This window comes from Magnolia sinica, chromosome 1 (genome assembly GCF_029962835.1).
Source record: "Magnolia sinica isolate HGM2019 chromosome 1, MsV1, whole genome shotgun sequence".
Lineage (NCBI taxonomy): Eukaryota > Viridiplantae > Streptophyta > Magnoliopsida > Magnoliales > Magnoliaceae > Magnolia > Magnolia sinica.
Window position 1 is genome coordinate 16,835,346 of NC_080573.1, and position 20,531 is coordinate 16,855,876.

A 20,531-nucleotide genomic window follows, 5' to 3' on the forward strand; every position below is an offset into this window, starting at 1 on the left:
GTTTACATCCTTTTATCTCATGGATATACACTTTCAGGTAACAGAAATGAACTTGCTTCGCGAAAGCAATATGCAGCTTCGAGAGGAGAACAAGCACAACTTTGAGGAATGTCAGGTTCGAGTTTAAGAAATCCTGTACTCCATTTCAAAATGAACCATAGTTTAAAGATGTAGTTTAGCATATTATTTTCTTTTTTGGAATAAATGAAGGCAATTGTGTTGTTTATTTATCCATGAAATTTTCTCTTCCTTAGAAATTTCGTGAAATAGCTCAAAAGGCCAAGGTGGAGACTGAGCATTTAAGCAGTCTGCTAAGGGAGACACAAATTGAGCTGGATGTTTGTCGTAAAGAAATTGAGAGGAAAAAAATAGAGCTAGAGCAGTTGGAACAAAGGATTTCTGAGGTATCTTTCCCATGTCTGCATGGACGAAACTGCCAATTATTTAATATTTTCCTTGGTTAGACAATTGATTTATACTTTTTTTGAAGTCACTTGAGAGGTCCAAAAATGTTGATCTGGAAGAATACAATTGCATGAAGGAAAATTTTCAACAGATTCAGGTATTCAGAATCTTTTTATGCTTTTGACATTTACCGAAACGTATTGGGTTGATTGGCTCTCTGATTTTTTTGGTGTTCTGCACATACTGACCTCCGCATATATACTCTTTTTTCATGGTATTGGTCCTTTAAACGGCTAGTTTTTGGTTCTTAGAAAGATATGTATGTCTATTCTAATATATCCAGTTTGTCGAAATCAATTCTCAAATAAATGCTCTCAAATCTTGCCGTTTTTGCAGGAGTTAGTGTTTCCTATTTTGTGCTAAACATTCACAAGAGATGTGTAGATGTGTTAGACTTTCTTGAATTTGATTCTAGTAAAGAGAATATAAACTTGGGTTGGACAACTCGAAGCTTGACATTGGTTTTTTAATTGATACGATTATTAGATTCAGTTCAAGAAATTTTTAAAGATAATCAAAAGTGAGAAAAATTAGGTGTTTTATCAACTATCCACACATAACCGTGGGCTGAGAATGAGGTCAAGTTTTAGCCTAATAAACCATGGCCATTTGGAAGAATACCGATGATCTTCAATCTACAGAGCATTCCATTTGCCAATGCTGTGAAACATACATCTAATGTTAAGGGCACTCTTATGTCATAGTGAACAAGGGTCTCTCGGTGTACACAACACCGCTGCCAAATTGGGAGAGGAGAGAGTGTTGATTGGGGATGTGGGAGCAACTAAGATGGTGCCCTAACCTACTCAGCTATAAATTTCTCCCCTACCAATTGAGCTTCAAGTTCTAAAGCCTAAGCACAGACCACTCAAGCCCTTGTTTTGATTTCCTGCAACTATCTCAAATATGGTGTGCATCGACATGATTCTTATGATTGTTTAAAGAGTCAATTTGAGAACACGAAGAAATTTCATCAAGGTGTAAATCTATGTTGGATGAAGAATATGCAGATGTTAAGGGTGAGTGGGTAACCCAAGTTTTGGGGTTGCTTCGGTTGAAGAGGGTGAAGATGTTCTTTATGAAGATTGATGGAGAGATGCTTAGTCAATCTGTTGATCTATGTTTGTGCAGCATACACTGGATTAATATTTTTCAACTAATATTGTCCAAGTGCAGCGCATGAGAAGAATGCTTCAAAACATAATCATAGATAGCAGAAGTTGTAAGAATCTAGTGTTGCAACTTGCAGAGGATGGTGGATAAGTTCAAATAAAGGACCAAGAGGCATCCAAAATCTTACAAATCCCATGGTTCAATCATGGCATACCACACAAGAAAAAGGAATGCTGAAAGGTTTGTCAAGGAAAACTTGAAAGTAGTCATAGGACCCATGAAATAAGATATTTTACCCTAATCCCAAGAGGTTTGAAATTTCCTTTCTGCAATCTATTTTTTCATGATTGAACAAGAGGGCTGTTTTTTATGATAAAAAGAGGGAGGGAAAGAAAGGAAGAAGACAAACCATATTAGAGGAGATGTACACAAGATTGGGAATAGGACTTCCAGGGAGGAAGATACAGTTGCATGGATGAGGGATCTGCTAGTGAGCAAGATTGAACCACAGTGACATAAGCAAGGAGAGAGGGAGAGCCCAATAGGAGAACCTGCTCTATTAAGTAATACCACGCAATGCTCTAGAGAGTGTTGTGCTTCTGGATGTACATTATATATTGGCCTTCAAGGCCAACATAGGAATATTCTAGAATATATAGTATTCCAGAAGTTTTGAAGACTTCACATTTACAAGTATTCCATCACAATTCCATTGCACGTATGGCATCAGAATACAATTATAAGTGTGCCATCAAGGAATCGGATGCATGGATATGTTTTCTAGTAGATTTGGCCTGAATGCATACAAGGGCAAGGTGAACATTTCCTTCTAGATGCCCTTCTAAAAGGGAATTGTCAAATCATTTATGCATGACCATAAGGAGAACATTATCAAGTTATATGGAGTCGCCTTAGGTGTACATTTTAGGTGTGATAAGATGCATAGTTGTGGAGGACAAGTACTTCTTGCCAAAGATCCAACATGCCAAAATATCCAAAGGACCTCCAATACTGGTCTGTATGACCTGTTGCCAATTCCCAGTTTCCAGGATGTGTTTATGGGGTTTTGCTGACTAACAAGGTATGGACTAGATTTTTGTCATCTTCGGCTGTTTTCGAACAGTTCCCTCTACTCCTATTAGAAAATAATGAGACCAAGAACATAGCAAACCTCTACGTAAAAGGCAAGGTGTTTTGAAATCCATTACAGCTATTGTGATTCTCCATTTCTCACAATTTTGAGGAAGTTTGCTGAAGCGATTGGATATGATATTCCAAGCTACCAGTCAGAAATAAACAGTCTAGCAGGGTGGTGAACCTGAACCATTGTTTAGGAGACTTGTTTCAGAGCTTAACCAATGACAATCCATTGCCTTATCTAGCATTGCCTCTCTTGTGAAGTTGACATGACATAAGTTAATGAAACGAACCACCGAAATTTCAAGTTGCATATGGGAAGATCCGAAATCATATCATGTATGAGAGTTTTTTGCAATTCAAAAGATGTCGAGTGACAATGCAGAATCAGTGGCCAAAAGAATTTAAGGTGCTCACAATTGATGGTAGTAGCAGGCTTTTGGTGGGGAAAACAAAATGCTCATAGTTGATCAATTCAGTAGGATGATTATGGTGAATTAACTTTGCGTTTGCATTTTTGAATTGCTGGATTCATTGTTTTTTTTTTTTTTTTGAATGGCAACAAATTTTATTAAGGCACCAGTCAAAAGAGAGAGAGAGAGAGAGAGAGAGAGAGAGAGAGAGAGAGAGAGAGAGAGAACAAAAGGGAGAGATGGTGAGATACTGTCACACACTCTACAATCCTCATTAAACATAGAAATCCCACGAGCCCCCGTAGCTTCTCCCTGTTACTAGTGTTTTTAGTATCAGCGATCAATGTTTTAAATACCGTTATCGCGTAATGTATCACTCCCTTGGGATACGGATACATATCGGTTATCGCATGGGATATATTGGTTGTATCGTGTAATGTATCGCTGTTGTTAGGAACATGGGAACATTGGGAAATTGGTCGAATTTTTCAATGAAACTTCAGGGATTGTTGAAAAAGACATTAATATACACTTAAAAATCAAAACATTAAAAAAAGTGCACATAAATAGGGGTTTCCTTTGTGTGGGGTCCTAATATATGCGTTGTCCAACTAATCTATTGCAAATATATTCAAAGTCCTTCATATAATTTATAAACGTAAGAAGATATGTATGGAAACACAAGAAATACATTCAAAACACAAGAAGACATGTTTGATTTTGTGTTTGGATACAAAGATTGCAACTGATTTGAGAGAAATTGAGAAATTTCATTTTTTTTTCAAAATTTCTGCAACTTAGCCCATCTCTGCCAAATCTCGAAATCAAAGCTTTAAATCCATGATTTTTCATAGAAAACATAAAGAATCATAGATTTGTAACCATTTGACACTAGTTTAATGTGATTTACAACCTCGGTCTGTCTTAAAGGTCGTTACGTAAAGGTAACAGTGGCAACTGTTACACGTTGCGGGGTCGTAAAGGTTGTAACGGCCATTACGGAAAAAATGACCCAAAAGGCCGTTACAACCCCCGTAACGACCCATTATGCCACCCATAAAGATTGTAACAGCCCATAACAGTCCATTACTGGGCCGATACATGTTTTTCAGATTTTTTCAATAAATAAATAAATAAAAGAGAGGCTGTAACGGCCGTTACACCCCACATTGTAAAGGTAATGGTGGTAGCCGTTATGGCCACATTACCGTTACGGAATACCTTGTTTAATTAAATTTTTTTTTTTTTGTTTAAATGGATCGAAAATAACAAATATTCACTGGATCGAATAGGTGGGATATATCAGCACTACATATGCATTTCGTATCGCACAGGTGGGATACAAGATATATCGTGGGATGTATCGGCTGATATCGTCGATATTTATAACACTGTCAGCGATATTGGCCGATATATCCCACGATATATCTTGTATCCCACTTGTGCAATACAAAACACACAAGTAGTGGGATATATCCCACATGTTCGATCCAATGAGCATTTTCGATTTCCGATCCTTTCATTTTCTATAATTCATGTTAAATCAGTGTTAAATTGTTACAAATCCATGATTTTTCTTCTTTTGCATGAAAAATCATGGACTGGGAGCTTCAATTTTGAGATTTGGAGGAGATGGGCCAAGTAATGGAAAATTGAAAAAAAAAAAAATAAAAAAAATTCCAATTTCTCGCAAATTGGTTGCAATCTTTGTGTCCAAACATAAAATCAAACATGTAATCTGATCTAGTGATTCTTTTTTAGCTTTTGAATGTATTGCTTGTGTTTCCACACGTCTTCTTACATTTATAAATTATATGAATAGACTTTGAATATACTTGCTTCAATTCAATTAGACAACGCATAGATTAGGACCCATACAAAGAAAACCCATTATGTGCCCTTGTTTTTTGTTTTTTGTAATTTTTTGATTTATTAGTGTGTATTGATGTCTGTTTTAACAATCACTGAAGTTCTATTGAAAAAATCGACCAATTTCCCAATGTTTCCCCATGTTTTGAACAACAACGATACATTACGCGATACAACCGATATATCCCATGCGATAACTGATATGTATCCGTATCCCAAGGGTGCGATATGTAACGCCATGCCGATATTTTAAAGACTGCCTATAACAATTTCTAAAGGACTCAGAGCCAACACCTGATCTATTGTCCTACATTTCACTGTGAAGAAGAACCAACTCTACTGAGGAAGACCTAATGTTGAATGACCAGCTTAGGTTTTGTTTTGGCCCTGCTTCTCACGTGACGTATCTAATCGTGGTATTTTAGTTGTGCTGCTATTCTATTATCAGAGTTTAAGGGAAGTAATGTACTTTCTCGTTACACAATTACCAGAAATTTCAGTTATTATTGATGTGTTAGTCTCATACACATGTAAATCCTCGATGGATATCTATTGGATAGTTTGCCAAAGTACAAGAAGTGAAGTGTGGGCTAGTATGAATGGAGACCGTTTAACTCCTCATGACCAGAGGGTTCAGTGTGGGAAACCCTTGTGTGTTTGTGTTTGTGTTTGTATCATCATCATCATCACCACCACCACCACCTAATCCATATCCCAACTCATTGGGGTCAGCTACATGAATCCTTAGTACCTCCATCCATTTCCATTTGGGCCTTTCCCTTACCCATGTATAGACTTCAACTTGAACCAACTCCCGCTGCTGCAGTTCTTGGCCTTTGTTTCACATGGCTATTTGTGTATATATGTATTTTATGTGTGATTGTTGTGGAATTCAAAATTTTGGGCTGTTAACACAGGAAGCAATTATTCTATTTTGTTACTTTTATTGTTTATGGAAAAGAGAAGGGAAGAAAAGGGAAGTATTTTAAAAGCATGAATGCATGACACTGTTCCTTTTACCCAAAGTCATCATACGAGTTCAGTGAACTTTAAATGACTGAAAAAAAGTTTTGGTCTGTTTGAAATCCCACAACAGATGCATTTATTTTTTTTTTTTCTTTTCTGTATAAAGTTAAAACATGTTAATATTAATTAATCAGACATGAAATGAGTTATTCACCTTAAGCAGGTTTTCTGCTTTCCATGAATGTGCCTCCTTAGATGGGAGATAGGTTTCCTAGTTTTCAGTAAATGCATTTTGAACTGGCCTAAGAAATTTCTTTGCTGTTGAAATTGAGCTGCATGAGACATTTCCTGGTAACTGTGCTCTATAATTAGAAGCATAACTGTAGAATCCACACCTTTGTTAGTATAAAACGTAAAGGAACTTATCTCATCATTTAATTGTGACTGTTTTAATTGTATTTACTTGTTGAGTCCTTGGTTTCATATAATTGATACCACATGCATGATTTGGTTCAGTTAAAGCTAAGAGAGAAGGAAGCTGAGGTTGAGGAGGCTAAGAAACTTGTCTCAGAGGCGCAAGAAAGAATCTTTCTCTTGGAGCAAAACCTTGCAAACTGCCAGTCGGAACTTAATGATATGCAAAAGAAGAACAGCGATTATCATCAAGCTAATGTACTTATACTTCTGGTGTTTCCTTTAGTTATATCAGCTTGTGTCTCACTAATTAAAAAGAAGAAAAAAGGAAAAAGAAAAGATGAAGCTTGCAGCTCCTTTCTTTTTATTTTGCATTGTTTAGCTGAGCCCCTTGTTTCTGGTTACATGCAGGGCAATCTCAAGCTAGAAGCTGAAAGACAAAAGAAACTAGCCTCCCACTTGAAGGTCTTAAATCCCTCCAATGTTTTTCTGACATTGGAAATCTTAGTTGATAGAGTTGTTTTGATTTTTTTTTTTCCTATTACTTGCCTTTTCGGTCATAAATAGAATTTGTGGTTTTCGATACTTTAGAGCCACACCATGTGCATTCACTTTGTTTCTACCATTCATGGTACAGAAGAAAATTGATATGTTGACAAAGGAGAAGGATGAGTTGAGCAAAGAGAAACAAGCACTTACCAAGCAAATAGAAGAATCCAAATCAAGTATAGCTTTTCCGCTGTACATTGAATAAAAAGTGTACCTTGACTATGAATTTTTCTAACATTTGGTTCGGCTTTATAGGCAAGATGCAATCTGTAGAAACTGCAAGTGAGCAAGCCATGAGGGAGAAAGAGAAGGAGAAAGACACGAGGATACAGGTTGATACTGTAATATTGGATCTTTTTGCTTTGCTGTTGTCTTGTTGTGTTGTATGTGGTTCATGTTCACTGACAGTTATGATTTAGATGTTGGAGAAAATTCTTGAGAGAGAGCGAGAGGAATTACGCAAAGAGAAATCAAGGCGGCAAAAGACTCAAAATACAGTTGAATCTTCTATGAAGATAGTTCAACAGGTTATCTTTCTATTTCACATATTTTATATGAATTTATTTTGGAGTGGATTATTGAATATGTTGCCAAGCCAACTTGGTATTAGTGGCCTCAACAATTTTCTAAATATTCATATTAGATCCTAACTTGTAACAAGTTTAGCATTAAACCATAACATAAATTGGATTATACATGTGAAGAGTTTTTTCTAAGTGAAAAATATAGATAGACACTATCAGTAAAAGTGGCAAGTGGCATTGTAAATTTGGCACGGAAGGGCGGGTTATGGGAGGAAGTGGTGTTAAGGAAGTATGGAGCTTTGGAAAGAGGTTGGTGGACTCGGTGTTCGAAATATCAGTATCGCGTTATGTATCACGTCCTTGGGATACAGATATGTATTGCTTATCACGCAGGATATATTGTTTGTATCGAATAATTTATCGCACTTTTTGATAAACATAGGGAAACCTTTGGGAAATGGTTGAATTTTTCAATGAAACTTCAGGGATTGTTAAAAAAGACCTTAATACACACTTCTAAGGCATAACATCTCAAAAAAGAAGTGCACATAATAGGTTTCCTTTGTACAGGGTCGTAAGCTATGCGTTATTTGACTGAACTAATAGAACTATATTCAGATTGAATGCCTAACATTTAGAATGTATGTGATGATCATTTCATCAAACACTCGTAAATACTTCGAAATTAGTCTCAATTGACAGTTACTAAAAAAAATAATAATAATAATAATAACTAATATTTTATTAATTTTAAATTTAAAAATGATTTTTTATTTTTCAAAAATTCACAAGGACTGAGCAAATCAATAGATCAGCCCTCATACATGCTTGATTTCATGTTTGGAGTACAACGTTGCAAGCAATTTATGAGAAATTGTATTTTAAAAAAAAAAAATTTCCCCAACTTTCCCCAAATTGGACCACCTACACTCAAATTTCGAAATTAAAGTGTATGTGATGATCGTTTCATCAAATACTCCAAAATACTCCGAAATTGGTCTCAATTGACAACTGGATGAAGGAAAATTTTGAAAAAAAAAACTTGGGAGTACATGAAGAACCAATGGATATTGAAATCAAAGCTCCAACTCCATGATTTTTCATGCAAAACATGAAGAACCAATGGATTTGTAACCATTTGACACTGATTTAACACAATTTCAACAAAAAATGGGATCGTAAATTGAAAATGCTCACTGGATCGAACATGTGGGATATATCGACACTACCTGTGCGTTTAGTATTGCACACGTGAGATACAAGATATATCGTGGGATATATCGGCGATATTGAAAACATTGGGTGGACTAAGGCTTCTACCTTATATAGGGTTTCAATGGTTTGGAAGGAGATTTCCTTGCTGAGGAACAAGTACCTGGAAGGAATAGGATTCCCTCTGGGTGATGGAAGAAGAATCAGATTTTGGGACGAAGTGTGACTGGGTGATAGAGTACTTTGTGGAGACTATCTAAGGCTAGCCAGACTATCCCTGATCGTAGATAGTCCTATTGTAATGTGTTACTGGACTTGGATAATGGTGTCTCTTAGATCCCTCCGTGTTAAAGGAATCAGCTAGTAGAGGAAGAGGAGGAATTCATCGACCTATTGAAGAGGCTATCGGGAATTTCCCCTTTGTCCGCGGATGCTATGGTTTGGATAAATGTTTTCTGTATCGTTATTACATAATGTATCACACCCTTAGGATATGGATACGGATACATGGGGAAACATTGGGAAATTGGTCGAATTTTTCAATGAAACTACATGAATTGTTAAAGAAGACGTCAATACACACAATTCAAAACATCATAAAAAGCAAATGCACATAATAGATTTCCTTTGTATAGGATCCTAATCTATACATAGTTTGACTGAACTGATTGATTCATATAAATTATAAATGTAGGAAGAGTTCTATGGGAAAATAAGTAATACATCCAAAAGAAAAATGAGGAGTAGAAAACTGAAAGTACAATTGTGAATAATGTGTGGTTGTGGCTCAGACCCACTTAAGAGTTGTGCGGTGGCTTATAATCATCATCTTTATCTCGACAAGGTTATACATAGTACCGTTTCTCCACAAACAAACAATATTGTGCCCATGTCATAGTAAAATGATGCCAGTGAAGATACTATCTCACATAACGCCGATACTTATCATCTTCGATCTGGACAAGTATGCGCATTCGTGGGTACTGTATAATTGTTACAATCTGTGGTTGTTATGGATCTGGGGTGGGGACATATGAAGCTCTTGAATATCCATACTGTGGATATCTCTGCCTGTTTGCAGAAGTAAACTCATGACTGTAGTAAAAAAATCAATGGGTCATAATTGTTGATATCCATATTGTGGATATCTTTACCTGTATGCAGAAGTAAACTCTTGACTATAGTTTAAAAAAAAAAAAAAAAGAAAGAAAGAAAAAAAAGAAAAGAAAAACAATGTGTCATAATTGCTGGACTCACTCGCCACATTCCGCCCAAGTTCGTATCCGTAACCCAATATTTTGCGCTTGTTGGTATGAATGAGAGAAGGTGATCTAATTTCTTTCCCAAGGTGAGGAGGACACCGTTTGTGTGAGCACATGGACAGCGAGTTGCTGCATAGTCTGGCAATCACTCTCATCCATGGCCCACTATTCGCCTGCGAAATTGATTCATTTTCTGCAGTTCCACATGTTGTATTAAGATATGAAAACTAACATTTAGTTTTAAGAGCTAACTAATGTAACAACTTACATAGCATCATCTTCTACCTCACCGACCACGTGATGTGGCACCCAAACATACCAATTACATCATGGAATTGTATAATTAGTTGATGGCATTTAGCATTGATTGTAAGTAAAGGTTTTGAGGAACTTAGAGGAGCTAAGTGTGAAACATGCTTACCTCATTGTCAAAGTTGCCTTTCCCTGGACAGTTGAGGAATAACTTCTTATATACTTCGTGCACAACTTTCCTCAAGTTATTATCTTTAAAGAGTCTATCGCTATAGTGGTACTTGGGTGATGCAGGACATGAAATTCAAATATGATGTGCAAAATTTTTAGGCTTTGGATCACGTTAGTTCATAAACAATTACACAAAATTCCATATCCCATACAAAAGTTCAAGCATTCAATCAAAGAGAATCTATGCAGGCCCAGGCCTACACAAGCTAGGGTTGGATCAATCAAAATTATAGATCGAACAATAATCAAAGGAGGGTAAATTCATCCACACATGCACAGAAATAATTCCTCAATCCAAAGGGTTCACAGATTTCAATTTGGGAAACCCTAAGGTTGAAGAAAGGGCATAAAATTGGGGATTTTAGTAATTTAGGGTTAGTGTTAGGGATTTGGGGTGAAAGAGGGGTAAAAGAGAGGAGAGAGACGAGCCAGAGAAGCGTCAGATGCATGGACAGCGGTGAAGGCCCAAACGCACGTGCGCTGGAGGTGTCCCGCACGTGTGTAGGGCCTACAAATCGGAAAACAGCTAGCTTGGCCCTTGTTGGCCAGGGGTGGGCCACAAAACCTCCAAATTTCAGTCCGATCCGATGCACGGTCTGTGCGTGGTGCTCTGTCAAAGTTTCAACCCTCCTGCAGGGCTAGATTCTGGAAATCTGCTGTAGAGAGAAAAATGGCTGCAATAGATAATGCATTTGAAGCGTAGATGATTGTAGAAGAAGAAATATGGATGGTAGAAGGTGAGAGCGAATTGGGATAGGTGTGGCTTTGCACCACAGTAATCAGCCCTTTGAGGAAGGGAGAGTTTCACACCCAATTGAATCTCCACAACTCAGAGATTTAGAGGAGCAGAAAAGAGCAGAAATTTTATTAATCTTCAAATGTGCAAAAAAGACTACAAGGGGTGCCTATTTATAATAAAACCATATACTCCAAAACTCACGCCATGTGCGCCCCCTATTATTTGAAGACGAAGTAATAAAAAATAACAACTAATCAAAGCAATCTAAACCGTCCATGATATTCCTAATAACAATAATAAGCAAAACCCAAAGTACCAGATTAATTAAAATAGTGGGCCATGATCATGAGAACCCATGGTGGGATTCATATGACCATCGGGTCCACTCCAACGAACCAAAACGCAACACTCTAACTAAGAGGCCCTCCCTGAACGTCATCATTGATCCAGATCGATGGTGGGGCCTTTCTCCTCCTTGCGTACGTGCGTAGGGGGCGTGCGTGTGCACGTGATATCCCCATCATTAGGATTCAGAAAGTATGTTGAAACCCAACACGATGCACATATTCACATATCAGTATACGAAAAGAACCATGCATGCTAAGATGTTACCCTCATTCCACTAAACCGGGGGTCGATTCCTTGGTGATCCTCGAGTTGGTGTTGGAAATGCTCTATGGGCCCACCTTGATGTATGCATTTTATCCACGCTGGTATTTGCGTGTTCTCTTCATCCAGGTCTATGTGACCTATTCAACAAGTTGGATGGAAAATAAAAATTACAGTGGGCCCTAGGAAGTTTTTAATTATGAGTGTTTAATCACCATTGTTTCTTGTGGTGTGGTCACCTGATATTTGAATGTAATTCATTTTTGGGATCATGCACGAAAATGATAAGATGAATGGATGGACAGGTTGGATAAAATACAGACAACATGATGAAGCCCTTAAAGCACTGACCAATGCTTCTCATCACTCACTTGGTGTGCTTGTCTCCTAATGGTGATTATTCTATAACGAATAATATAGTGCATGGTCCTTGGTGTGGCCTGTCTTACCAATGCACTTTGATCACAAATCTAAGGGCTACTCCTGTATTATCACCTACTTGCCTCATTATACAATCAATTCATTTCAGTGCACAGAGTAAACATGAAAGATCTGGACTATTCATCCATTCGGCTTTACTAGGTGGGGAAAGTATTTAATTTTTATTGGATTGGACATGGGTGTGCTAAATTTGGAGGTATGGTAATAACAAGTTTCATATTGTACTCTACAAAAGATGGAAATTTGGAAAATATGGGCAAATATGACAAATTGCCAATTTTCAGATATTTTTAATTTGTGTTTACCAAACAAGTTTTTGTGAAAAAGTACTCATTTTCAGCTATTAGAATTTTTTTTCAGACAAATTACCAAACAGATTTTTCCATAATAAGTGTTAAAATTTGGCACTTTTAAGTTTTCAACGCTTAAATTAATTTTCTGACCTTATTTTCAGCTTACCAGATGGCATCTTAGTCTTAAAAGCCTTGAAGGATAGCTTACTTCCATCGTCAGTATTGTTACTCATTTTTCTGTTATTTTGTATCATCAGTATTTGATTCTCATATTAGTATTATTGTAAGAATGCCATTAGCACTCACATTGCAAGGAAACAACGATATAAATGACTCATGGCAGGCATGATGTGTGCATTAGTTTGAGATATCTTCTACACTAATCCATGAAAGAAATAGTGAATGATTGGCAAAATAGCATCTGTAAAGCCAACCCCAAATAATTGGGACAAGGCTATGGTGATGAGATGACGATAATAGCTTGTCTGATGGTACAGACCAGACATCAACTGTAGTTATGTTTTGCATGCATCCATTCTGTCCTGCAATGTTTTCTGTCGGTATATTCTGTTCTCCATCCATTGACTCTACAATCTCTTTAAAATGCCTTAAGATAGTGGTGTTTCAGATGTCAAAATTTCACATCTGATTAGTGGTGTTAACCTATACAATTTAAATCATTATCAGCATCAGCATCATCTAAGCCTTGTCCCTACTAATTGGTGTCAGCTACACAAGTCCTATTCTGCCATTCTGCGTATGTGATCTAGATCAGAACAGTAATCACCCAGAGCAGAGTTTATTGTACAAAGCTCAGAAATTGCCACTTGTTCCTCATCTAGAACCCCCTCAGTAAACCTTTCAAGTTATCCACTTAGGATCTTTGCCGCCAAGCCCCTCCACTTGTCATATATCCAAGCATCTCCATTTTAAGTGTGTTTTTATAGAAATGTTTAAGATACAGGCCCACACTGAATTGGGTTTTGGTTAACTGATTGTTTCTTCCCAAAAGTGTATTTACTCCAATGGGTCATTAAGCCGCTGCAGTATTGTGGATAAAATAAAATCAGTTGTTACCAATCTTTATCATTTTGATATTTCTTCTGTTATCCATGTTACTATGTTTAAATCTTTCTTTAACCCTTACAGGAGAAGAAAAAAGTGTACGAGGAACTCGAGAGGCATAAGCTTGCTAGAGACAATTTATTAGAGGTATTTATTTCAGAAAATGTTTCTTAATCTCATTGATGAATCTTTTAGATACTTTTATGTTAATCCAATGATTGCAACCTCCTGCTTCTATTACCCATTACTTATTAGCCTATACTCTGTGTGTGTGTGTGTGTGTGTGTGTGTAGTTTTCCTGCAAACCCTCTGGGGATAACCTGCCCAATCACAAAGGAGACCTTGGCTAGTGCAGGGGACTCTCTGAAGCCTAAGTCAGGAATGGGGTCTTCTTTTTGTAGGGTGGGGTCTCCAGAAAAGAGACACTAGTAAAATGCTAGGGTAAGAATAAGCTTACATTTGATGGTTGGAAATACCTCCAAGATATCAGGAAGGGAGTACGACGCCACACGTCACGACCTCGTTGGTTCATCATCGAAAAGACGGCTTGGCGCCCCACGTGACCTCAAGCCACGAAACGGCACGTCATAATTACAGACTGACACACTTCGACTACCGTGCTGGCTGCCATGCCTGACATTTATGACAATACGACTCGACCTAGTCCACCCATAAGCCGACCTAACTACGGCCAACTTACTTTTTGAACCTCCGTAGATCGGCTCGAAAAGTAAGGGGGGCTCACTGTTGGGGGAAAAATCGACAAGTCGATAAGTCGGCTTATGGAATGGACCAACTCTACTTAACCAGCACGGGCCCCGTAAAACCCGAGCCTGATAAGGTATCTACGTCCAGAAACAGGCCGACCTTCAAGGAGGTTGAGGCAACTGTAAGGACCCTCAAAAAACATTACTACGAGCCCATTCGAATAAAACGTGTTCTGACCTAAAATTTGTTCGGTCATAGGTTAGATATAGCTCAACCATAGATCGACCTCGGATCAGTTACTACCCAACCATAGCTCAGTCATAGCTCGGCCATTGGACGGCCAACGTCTGGTTATTGGTCGGCAGCATCCCATAACAAGGTCAAGGACCATTAGCGCCCAGTTGAAGGGAACACGGATCCTCCGACCCAACCATTGGTCGAAGATGGTAAATGCTGATCTGTCAAGAAACTCGAAGTCGATCTGTAACGAGTCGTCACCCGCCTATGGGAGCCGACCTAAATCCGAGCTAGAGATTCGAGGAATCTCTTAACATCCCGAAGGGGAATAAGATCAGATCCCGATATCTTCGAAAAGCGGTAATCTCACAAAGATCCCGGATCCGTATGGATCTCCAAGATATCAGGAAGAATCCTCGTATGATTGGACTCCCTTCCCTACATATAGAGGTATCTCCAACCATCAAAGGTACGCTTATTCTTATCCTAACATTCGACTGGTATCTCTTTTCTAGAGACCCTACCCCACAAAAAAAAGACCTACACACACACACACACACACACACACACACACACACACACACACACCATTTTCCAAAAACCATATAAGTTGCAATTGAGCAATTGATCTTCCTATTCGAACCTTCTAGTGAACTTTAACAGCTTCCCAAGGACTTCTATGTTTTCTATCCATGATCGAAATGGAATGTCATGTTGCTTAACTCCCCAAAAGAATCTGTCTGAACCAATGTTCGTAGCATCCATTTTGTTACATGTATTGCTGGCTGGGGATATAGAAACATGTATCATATTGCCAATATTATTGCTGATACCCGAAAATGTATCATTGATTGAGGGAAACATTGCAGAAACAACAGGAAATGTTGAAATTTCTCAACGAAACTTTAGAAGATGCTAAAATACACATTTGTATATTTAGGTATCAACTAATTGCAAAAAAGATGCATACATAGTGAGTTTCTCTTTAATAGGGGTTTAAAAGCATGTAGCAACAACGCAAGGAAACATTAGAGAAACATGAGGGAAATGGTGGAATTTTTCAATGGTACTTCAGGAGATGCTAAAGTACACATGTTTGCATATTTAAGAATCAAATAATAGCAAAAGAGATGCATATTTCCATATTTAGGAATCAAATAATCAGTTTCCCTTTAATGGGTCCTAAAAGTATGTATCGTTAACTCAGGGAAATATTGGGGAAACATGGGAAAATGGTGGATCCATCCATGCATGCACTTACATACATACAAACATATGCATGATCCATTCATCCATCCATCCACGCATATGTGCATGCGAACGCGCGTGCACACACATACATCCATCCAACCAATCATCCATCCATGCATACATATACACACATACAAATATGCATTTCGTCATACAACCATGCACCTATAAACATATTTTTGGCGATATCAATACATTGGCGATACAAGCAACACTTGAAAGATACACAGTTAAAAATATTGGCAACACATTGGCAATATTGATCAAGGTGTTCCGTACGATACGGGGCATAGCGGCTGTTATGGCCCCGTAACGGCCGTTACGGTCTCTCTTTTTTTCTTTCTTTTTTTTATTTTTTTTTTTTTTTTTTTTTTTTTATAAATAAACCCCCCCCCCCCCCCCCCAAAAAAAAAAAAATTTTTATTTAAAAAAAAAAAAAAAACAAACCTTTTATCTGCTCTGTAATGTTAATTAAAAAGTATGAAAAACCTGTATGTCTCATCATAGACCATTACGGGGCTATTATGGCCTTTATAGGGGATGTAACGTGTTGTTAACGGCAATTACATATCATTTTTTTCCATAACGGCTGTTGCGGCTGTTACAACCCCGTAACGTGTAACGGTTGCCACCGTTACCTTTACGTAACGGCCTTTACGGCACACCATGATATTGATACATTGGTGATACAAGCGACACTTGGAATTTGCACAGTTGAAAATACTGGTGATGTCAATACATTGGCAATACTCAGCAACATATCGTTGGTACTTGAAATTTCTGTTACCACCAGTGTTATTGGTATTGCCAAGCTAGAGATATGGATAATATTGGGGATGTTATTGAAAATATCATGATGCAAGATGATGGAAGCTATCCTAGGATGCATGGTCGTCTTCATCTCTGGTACATCCGAGTAGGTCCTCTGATGTCCCCATCATATCAGGGATACTCCATACAATGGTCTGAACTTAGCACCCAACAAATACTCGATATCAAACGATACTCAAGAATATTCAAGTGGGCTATAAACTTTAACTCGTTAATTGTTAGTAAGACAGTTTATACTTGAGTGGTAACCAAAGCTGATCTGCATTAGCTTGCACAAGGCTCTGATGTTGCCGATGATGATGATATATGAGTTGTAAGAAATCCTTGCCACATACACTTACTCTGGCCTGGGTTTGGAAATCCTTCCCCACACCCATATGCGGGTAACATAAATGGTAACAATATCTCCTCTTTGTAGGCTGTGTTTTCATTTATATAGTTACAGTTTAATAGCATTGCATAAATGTCTGTTGTCTACATGAATGGTTCGGATAACACATTTACTTTCATCCATGCACTAGTATCATGTTTACTACTCCTCAGTCCTCTGTTACAGTTTACTTTCCAGCATTAGGTAGACTGTTCTTTGTTGTTGGGCCAACCATATTTCTTCTCTTCCTCAGTATCATTGTCACCTTCTCAATTGTTTATTTATTTATTTTTTGTTTTTATTTTTTTAATTTCCCCCAAACAGAATTCTATTGTGATATTCTTTTGCAATGACACACAGACTAGCGGAATCTCAGGATCTCAACTTCCTTTAGAGACTGGCTTAGACGACCAAACTGCTGCATACTTTCAGGCTGTAGATAATTTTGAAGAAGCGGTGCGTTCTGCTCCTGATCATGGGATTGGAGCTCACGCTATCCCCATAGAGCTTTCTTCGCTTGTCGATACATCTCATGCAGCAACTGGTCATCTTTTTTCCTTCTTTTTTGGTTTGATAATATTATCAAGTTGTTGCTTGAAGAAATTGCTTTTTGTAGAGTTGAATCTGAATAGTTCACTTAATGCTCTAGGTTCAGGACAGCAACTTCCTGCTCAACCTGTAGTTGTCAAGCCTCCATCACTGGACCCTACGGCAAGTCCTCAAGTTAAAGTAACAGAAGAAGCAGAGAAAATAGCCAATGCTCCCAAACCCAGCATTGAAGCTCGCAGGCCAGGAAGGAAGCTAGTTCGACCTCGTCTTGAACGACCACAGGAGCCTCCGAATGATATCGAGTCTTCGGAGATGCAAGGATCCTCTACAGCTACTGATGCAAAAGGTGGGCCATCTCACAACGATCCAGAACCTCAAGGTGTAGTTTCTTTGCCACCCCTGCAAGCAGCTCGGAAACGTCTGGCCTCTTCATCTGCCTCTGAATTAGGGATAGAATCACTCGGTCAACAAGAAGCCTGCTCTGATGTGGCACCTCTGATGAAGAAGCCGAAAGGTTCATGTTCTCCTCAAGATGGTAATGAAGAACCCACCCACCCTCCTGAAAATCTTGAATTGCCTCCAATTGTAGAGGAGATGCGTGATGCCGTGGATGACCCAGTTCATGGTTCAAATGATGAGGCTGTTGATGCTGCCAAGGATGAAGAGATGGATACTGTGAAGGAGCTAGCAGAGGAGCCAAATGAACCCGTACTACAGAACGCATCCGATGCAACTGTAGAAGAGCTCTCAGAGAAGCCAAGAGAAACAGCTGAAATGTTTGATGGGCGTCTGCAAGTTAGTGAAGCGAATGATGATCCACAACAGTCCACTGGAGAAGCCGAAAGTGAGAGGGAAGAAGGAGAGCTGGTGCCAGATGGAGCCCAACCACAAGACAGTGCTGATGTGGTAGGCGTGATGGACATAGAACCCGACGATAGCTTGGGTGAGCCTGGTGATGCAGCGGCCGACATTGATAATGATGGAGCAATTGTTGATATGGGTGATCCAGCCGTTGAGATTGTTTCCCCTTCTGAGGCTCTAGAAAACGAGGATAAGAAAGAGGGTAGCGAGCTTCTAGAAGATGTTGCTGCTGAAGGTTCAGATAAGTCTGGTAATAACAATGGAAATGATCAGGGCAGTGTTGACTCTCAGCAGAGCCCTGAAGCTGCTCTTAGAGCAGCTGGTGAGGGATCGCCAAGTGTGATTGCAGACAGTGACATCTCAAAACAGGGAAGTACCAGTACCATGCCAGAGACAGCAGTAGGGGAAGGAAAAGAATCGCAGGGTAGTAGGAGCAATACCACTATTGACTTGCGCGAGAGAGCTAGACAGAGGTCTCAACTAAGACAAGCTGGAGTGGTGTCTCCTCCATACGGAAGAGGCCGCGGCAGAGCTGTCAGCAGCCCTATGGTACATCTGCCACTTATTTTTTGGGTTAACAGTCTTTTCTATTCTTAATTTCTTTCACTTTGCTGAGAAACAAGGAATGAAAATTTGGGCTTTCAATGGTTATCCAGACATGTGCAGGTACCTGATGGACCCTATTCTAATGGATCTGGGTCCCAAATTTTTATACCACCTGGGTCTGGTTTGTCTTACTTTTTTGGACCCGGTTAAAATTTGAGTCTATCCTGGTCCTGGTCAGGTCCATCAACTCGTACCCACTTAAAATGGGGTTACGTCAGGTCAAAGTCGGTTCCAGATTGGATCCAATTAGTTTTAGTATTAATATTATATAGCATTAAATATATTGATTATTCTAGCAAAGCAATGATGTTGCCTAATGCCACAAGCGTGTCAGAGAGCCCATTCACACCAATGCATAAAAGTGGCAAATGTGCGTGCAATATAGTCCATCCATTGGGTGGGCGCGACCATGCATATGCTCTTATTTCACTCAAAACCTACATCCAAGGACCTGATGGATACTTGTGGTTCCCGAATCCAGTTAGTGATGTATGGGTTCTGTGGGACCCAACCCATTCACAGCCCTACTGAAAATCCTAAAACCCTGTTTGGTAGACGTCTAAAAATGAGTTCATCTCAATTTATTTAACAGTGATTTAGTATTAGACATCTTGATCTCTAATACATAGTTCCTGTTAACTATAATGAGATGAACTCATTTTTAGGCATCTGCCAAACAAGGCATGAGAATTTTGTCATACCTGTTACATTTACATTTTCAGCTTCTTTTTCGTTACATGACTCATGTTGTTCCATGTTTTAATGAATTCTCAGAATGAAGGTGGGCGGCGGGGCCGAGGTAGGAGAGGCGGACGAGGCGGCGGGCGAATTTAGAGGTGAAAGTGGGCCACCTTCTCCGTGAAAAGCTTAACCATTGAAGTTCTCCTGGGCTGTGTGAGCTTAATGTGCAGGAGAAAAATCTAGCTAAGCAAACTTTTGACTGTTCATCACAATCTTCCCTGTCGTTGAGACATTCCGATGATATGATTGTGGTGATGATTGTGATGATTGGCAATATTAAGAGGCTAAACATGCTTTTGGCAATGTCTGGGGTCAGAATGGTCGGAAGTTATCTTTTCATGACGGTGTATGGTGGAGGTTTCACTTATTTTCAGTAGGTTGGGAACTTTCAAATTCTCGGCTTTCTTACCTACTTAAAAACTGTTGTAACGAATGGTTATTTGTTTCTGAGTATATGAAGGCAGCAGCCATATACAAGCCCCTTCCCAGGCCCACCAAAGTTTATTCATGGGACAGGAAAATGCATCGTTGATGTTTGTTATTACTATCCTATTGATTTTAGGGTAAGATGATGATGAAAACTATTGTATTGATTTCCATTATACATGCTGCATTTTTTGCTCGTCTTCAAGCATTTGCAGATTTTGAGATGAAGGTGCTGATTGTTGTGACAATGCATGCTCGCCCTCTGCGCCATGCTATGATGTGTGGGCCACACCTGTGCTATTGTGCTCTAGAGATCGAGTGAAGCTAGGTAATTCTATGGTCATGAGGTCTGCTACTCACATTGCATTTGTAAGGGGCACAGATTGGGTACTACCCC

At 38.8% G+C, this 20,531-nt stretch overlaps 1 protein-coding gene across 4 annotated transcripts in view; it reads left to right on the forward strand.

The window, feature by feature from the left end:
• LOC131241193 (nuclear-pore anchor-like) overlaps positions 1-20,310 on the forward strand; it is a 124,228-nt gene extending 103,918 nt beyond the window's left edge. For 3 of the 4 annotated variants that reach the window (XM_058239915.1, XM_058239939.1, XM_058239924.1), the window contains exons 38-49: positions 38-115; positions 255-404; positions 491-562; positions 6,480-6,635; positions 6,789-6,842; positions 7,015-7,102; positions 7,182-7,258; positions 7,346-7,453; positions 13,639-13,701; positions 17,312-17,495; positions 17,601-18,910; positions 19,742-20,310. In XM_058239915.1, coding sequence (XP_058095898.1) covers positions 38-115; positions 255-404; positions 491-562; positions 6,480-6,635; positions 6,789-6,842; positions 7,015-7,102; positions 7,182-7,258; positions 7,346-7,453; positions 13,639-13,701; positions 17,312-17,495; positions 17,601-18,910; positions 19,742-19,801 — 2,400 coding nt within the window. In that variant the 3' untranslated portion in view covers positions 19,802-20,310. The remainder of the gene's footprint in view (positions 1-37; positions 116-254; positions 405-490; positions 563-6,479; positions 6,636-6,788; positions 6,843-7,014; positions 7,103-7,181; positions 7,259-7,345; positions 7,454-13,638; positions 13,702-17,311; positions 17,496-17,600; positions 18,911-19,741) is intronic. The other variant, XM_058239931.1, reaches the window with a different exon arrangement.
• The last annotated feature ends 221 nt before the right edge of the window (positions 20,311-20,531 follow it).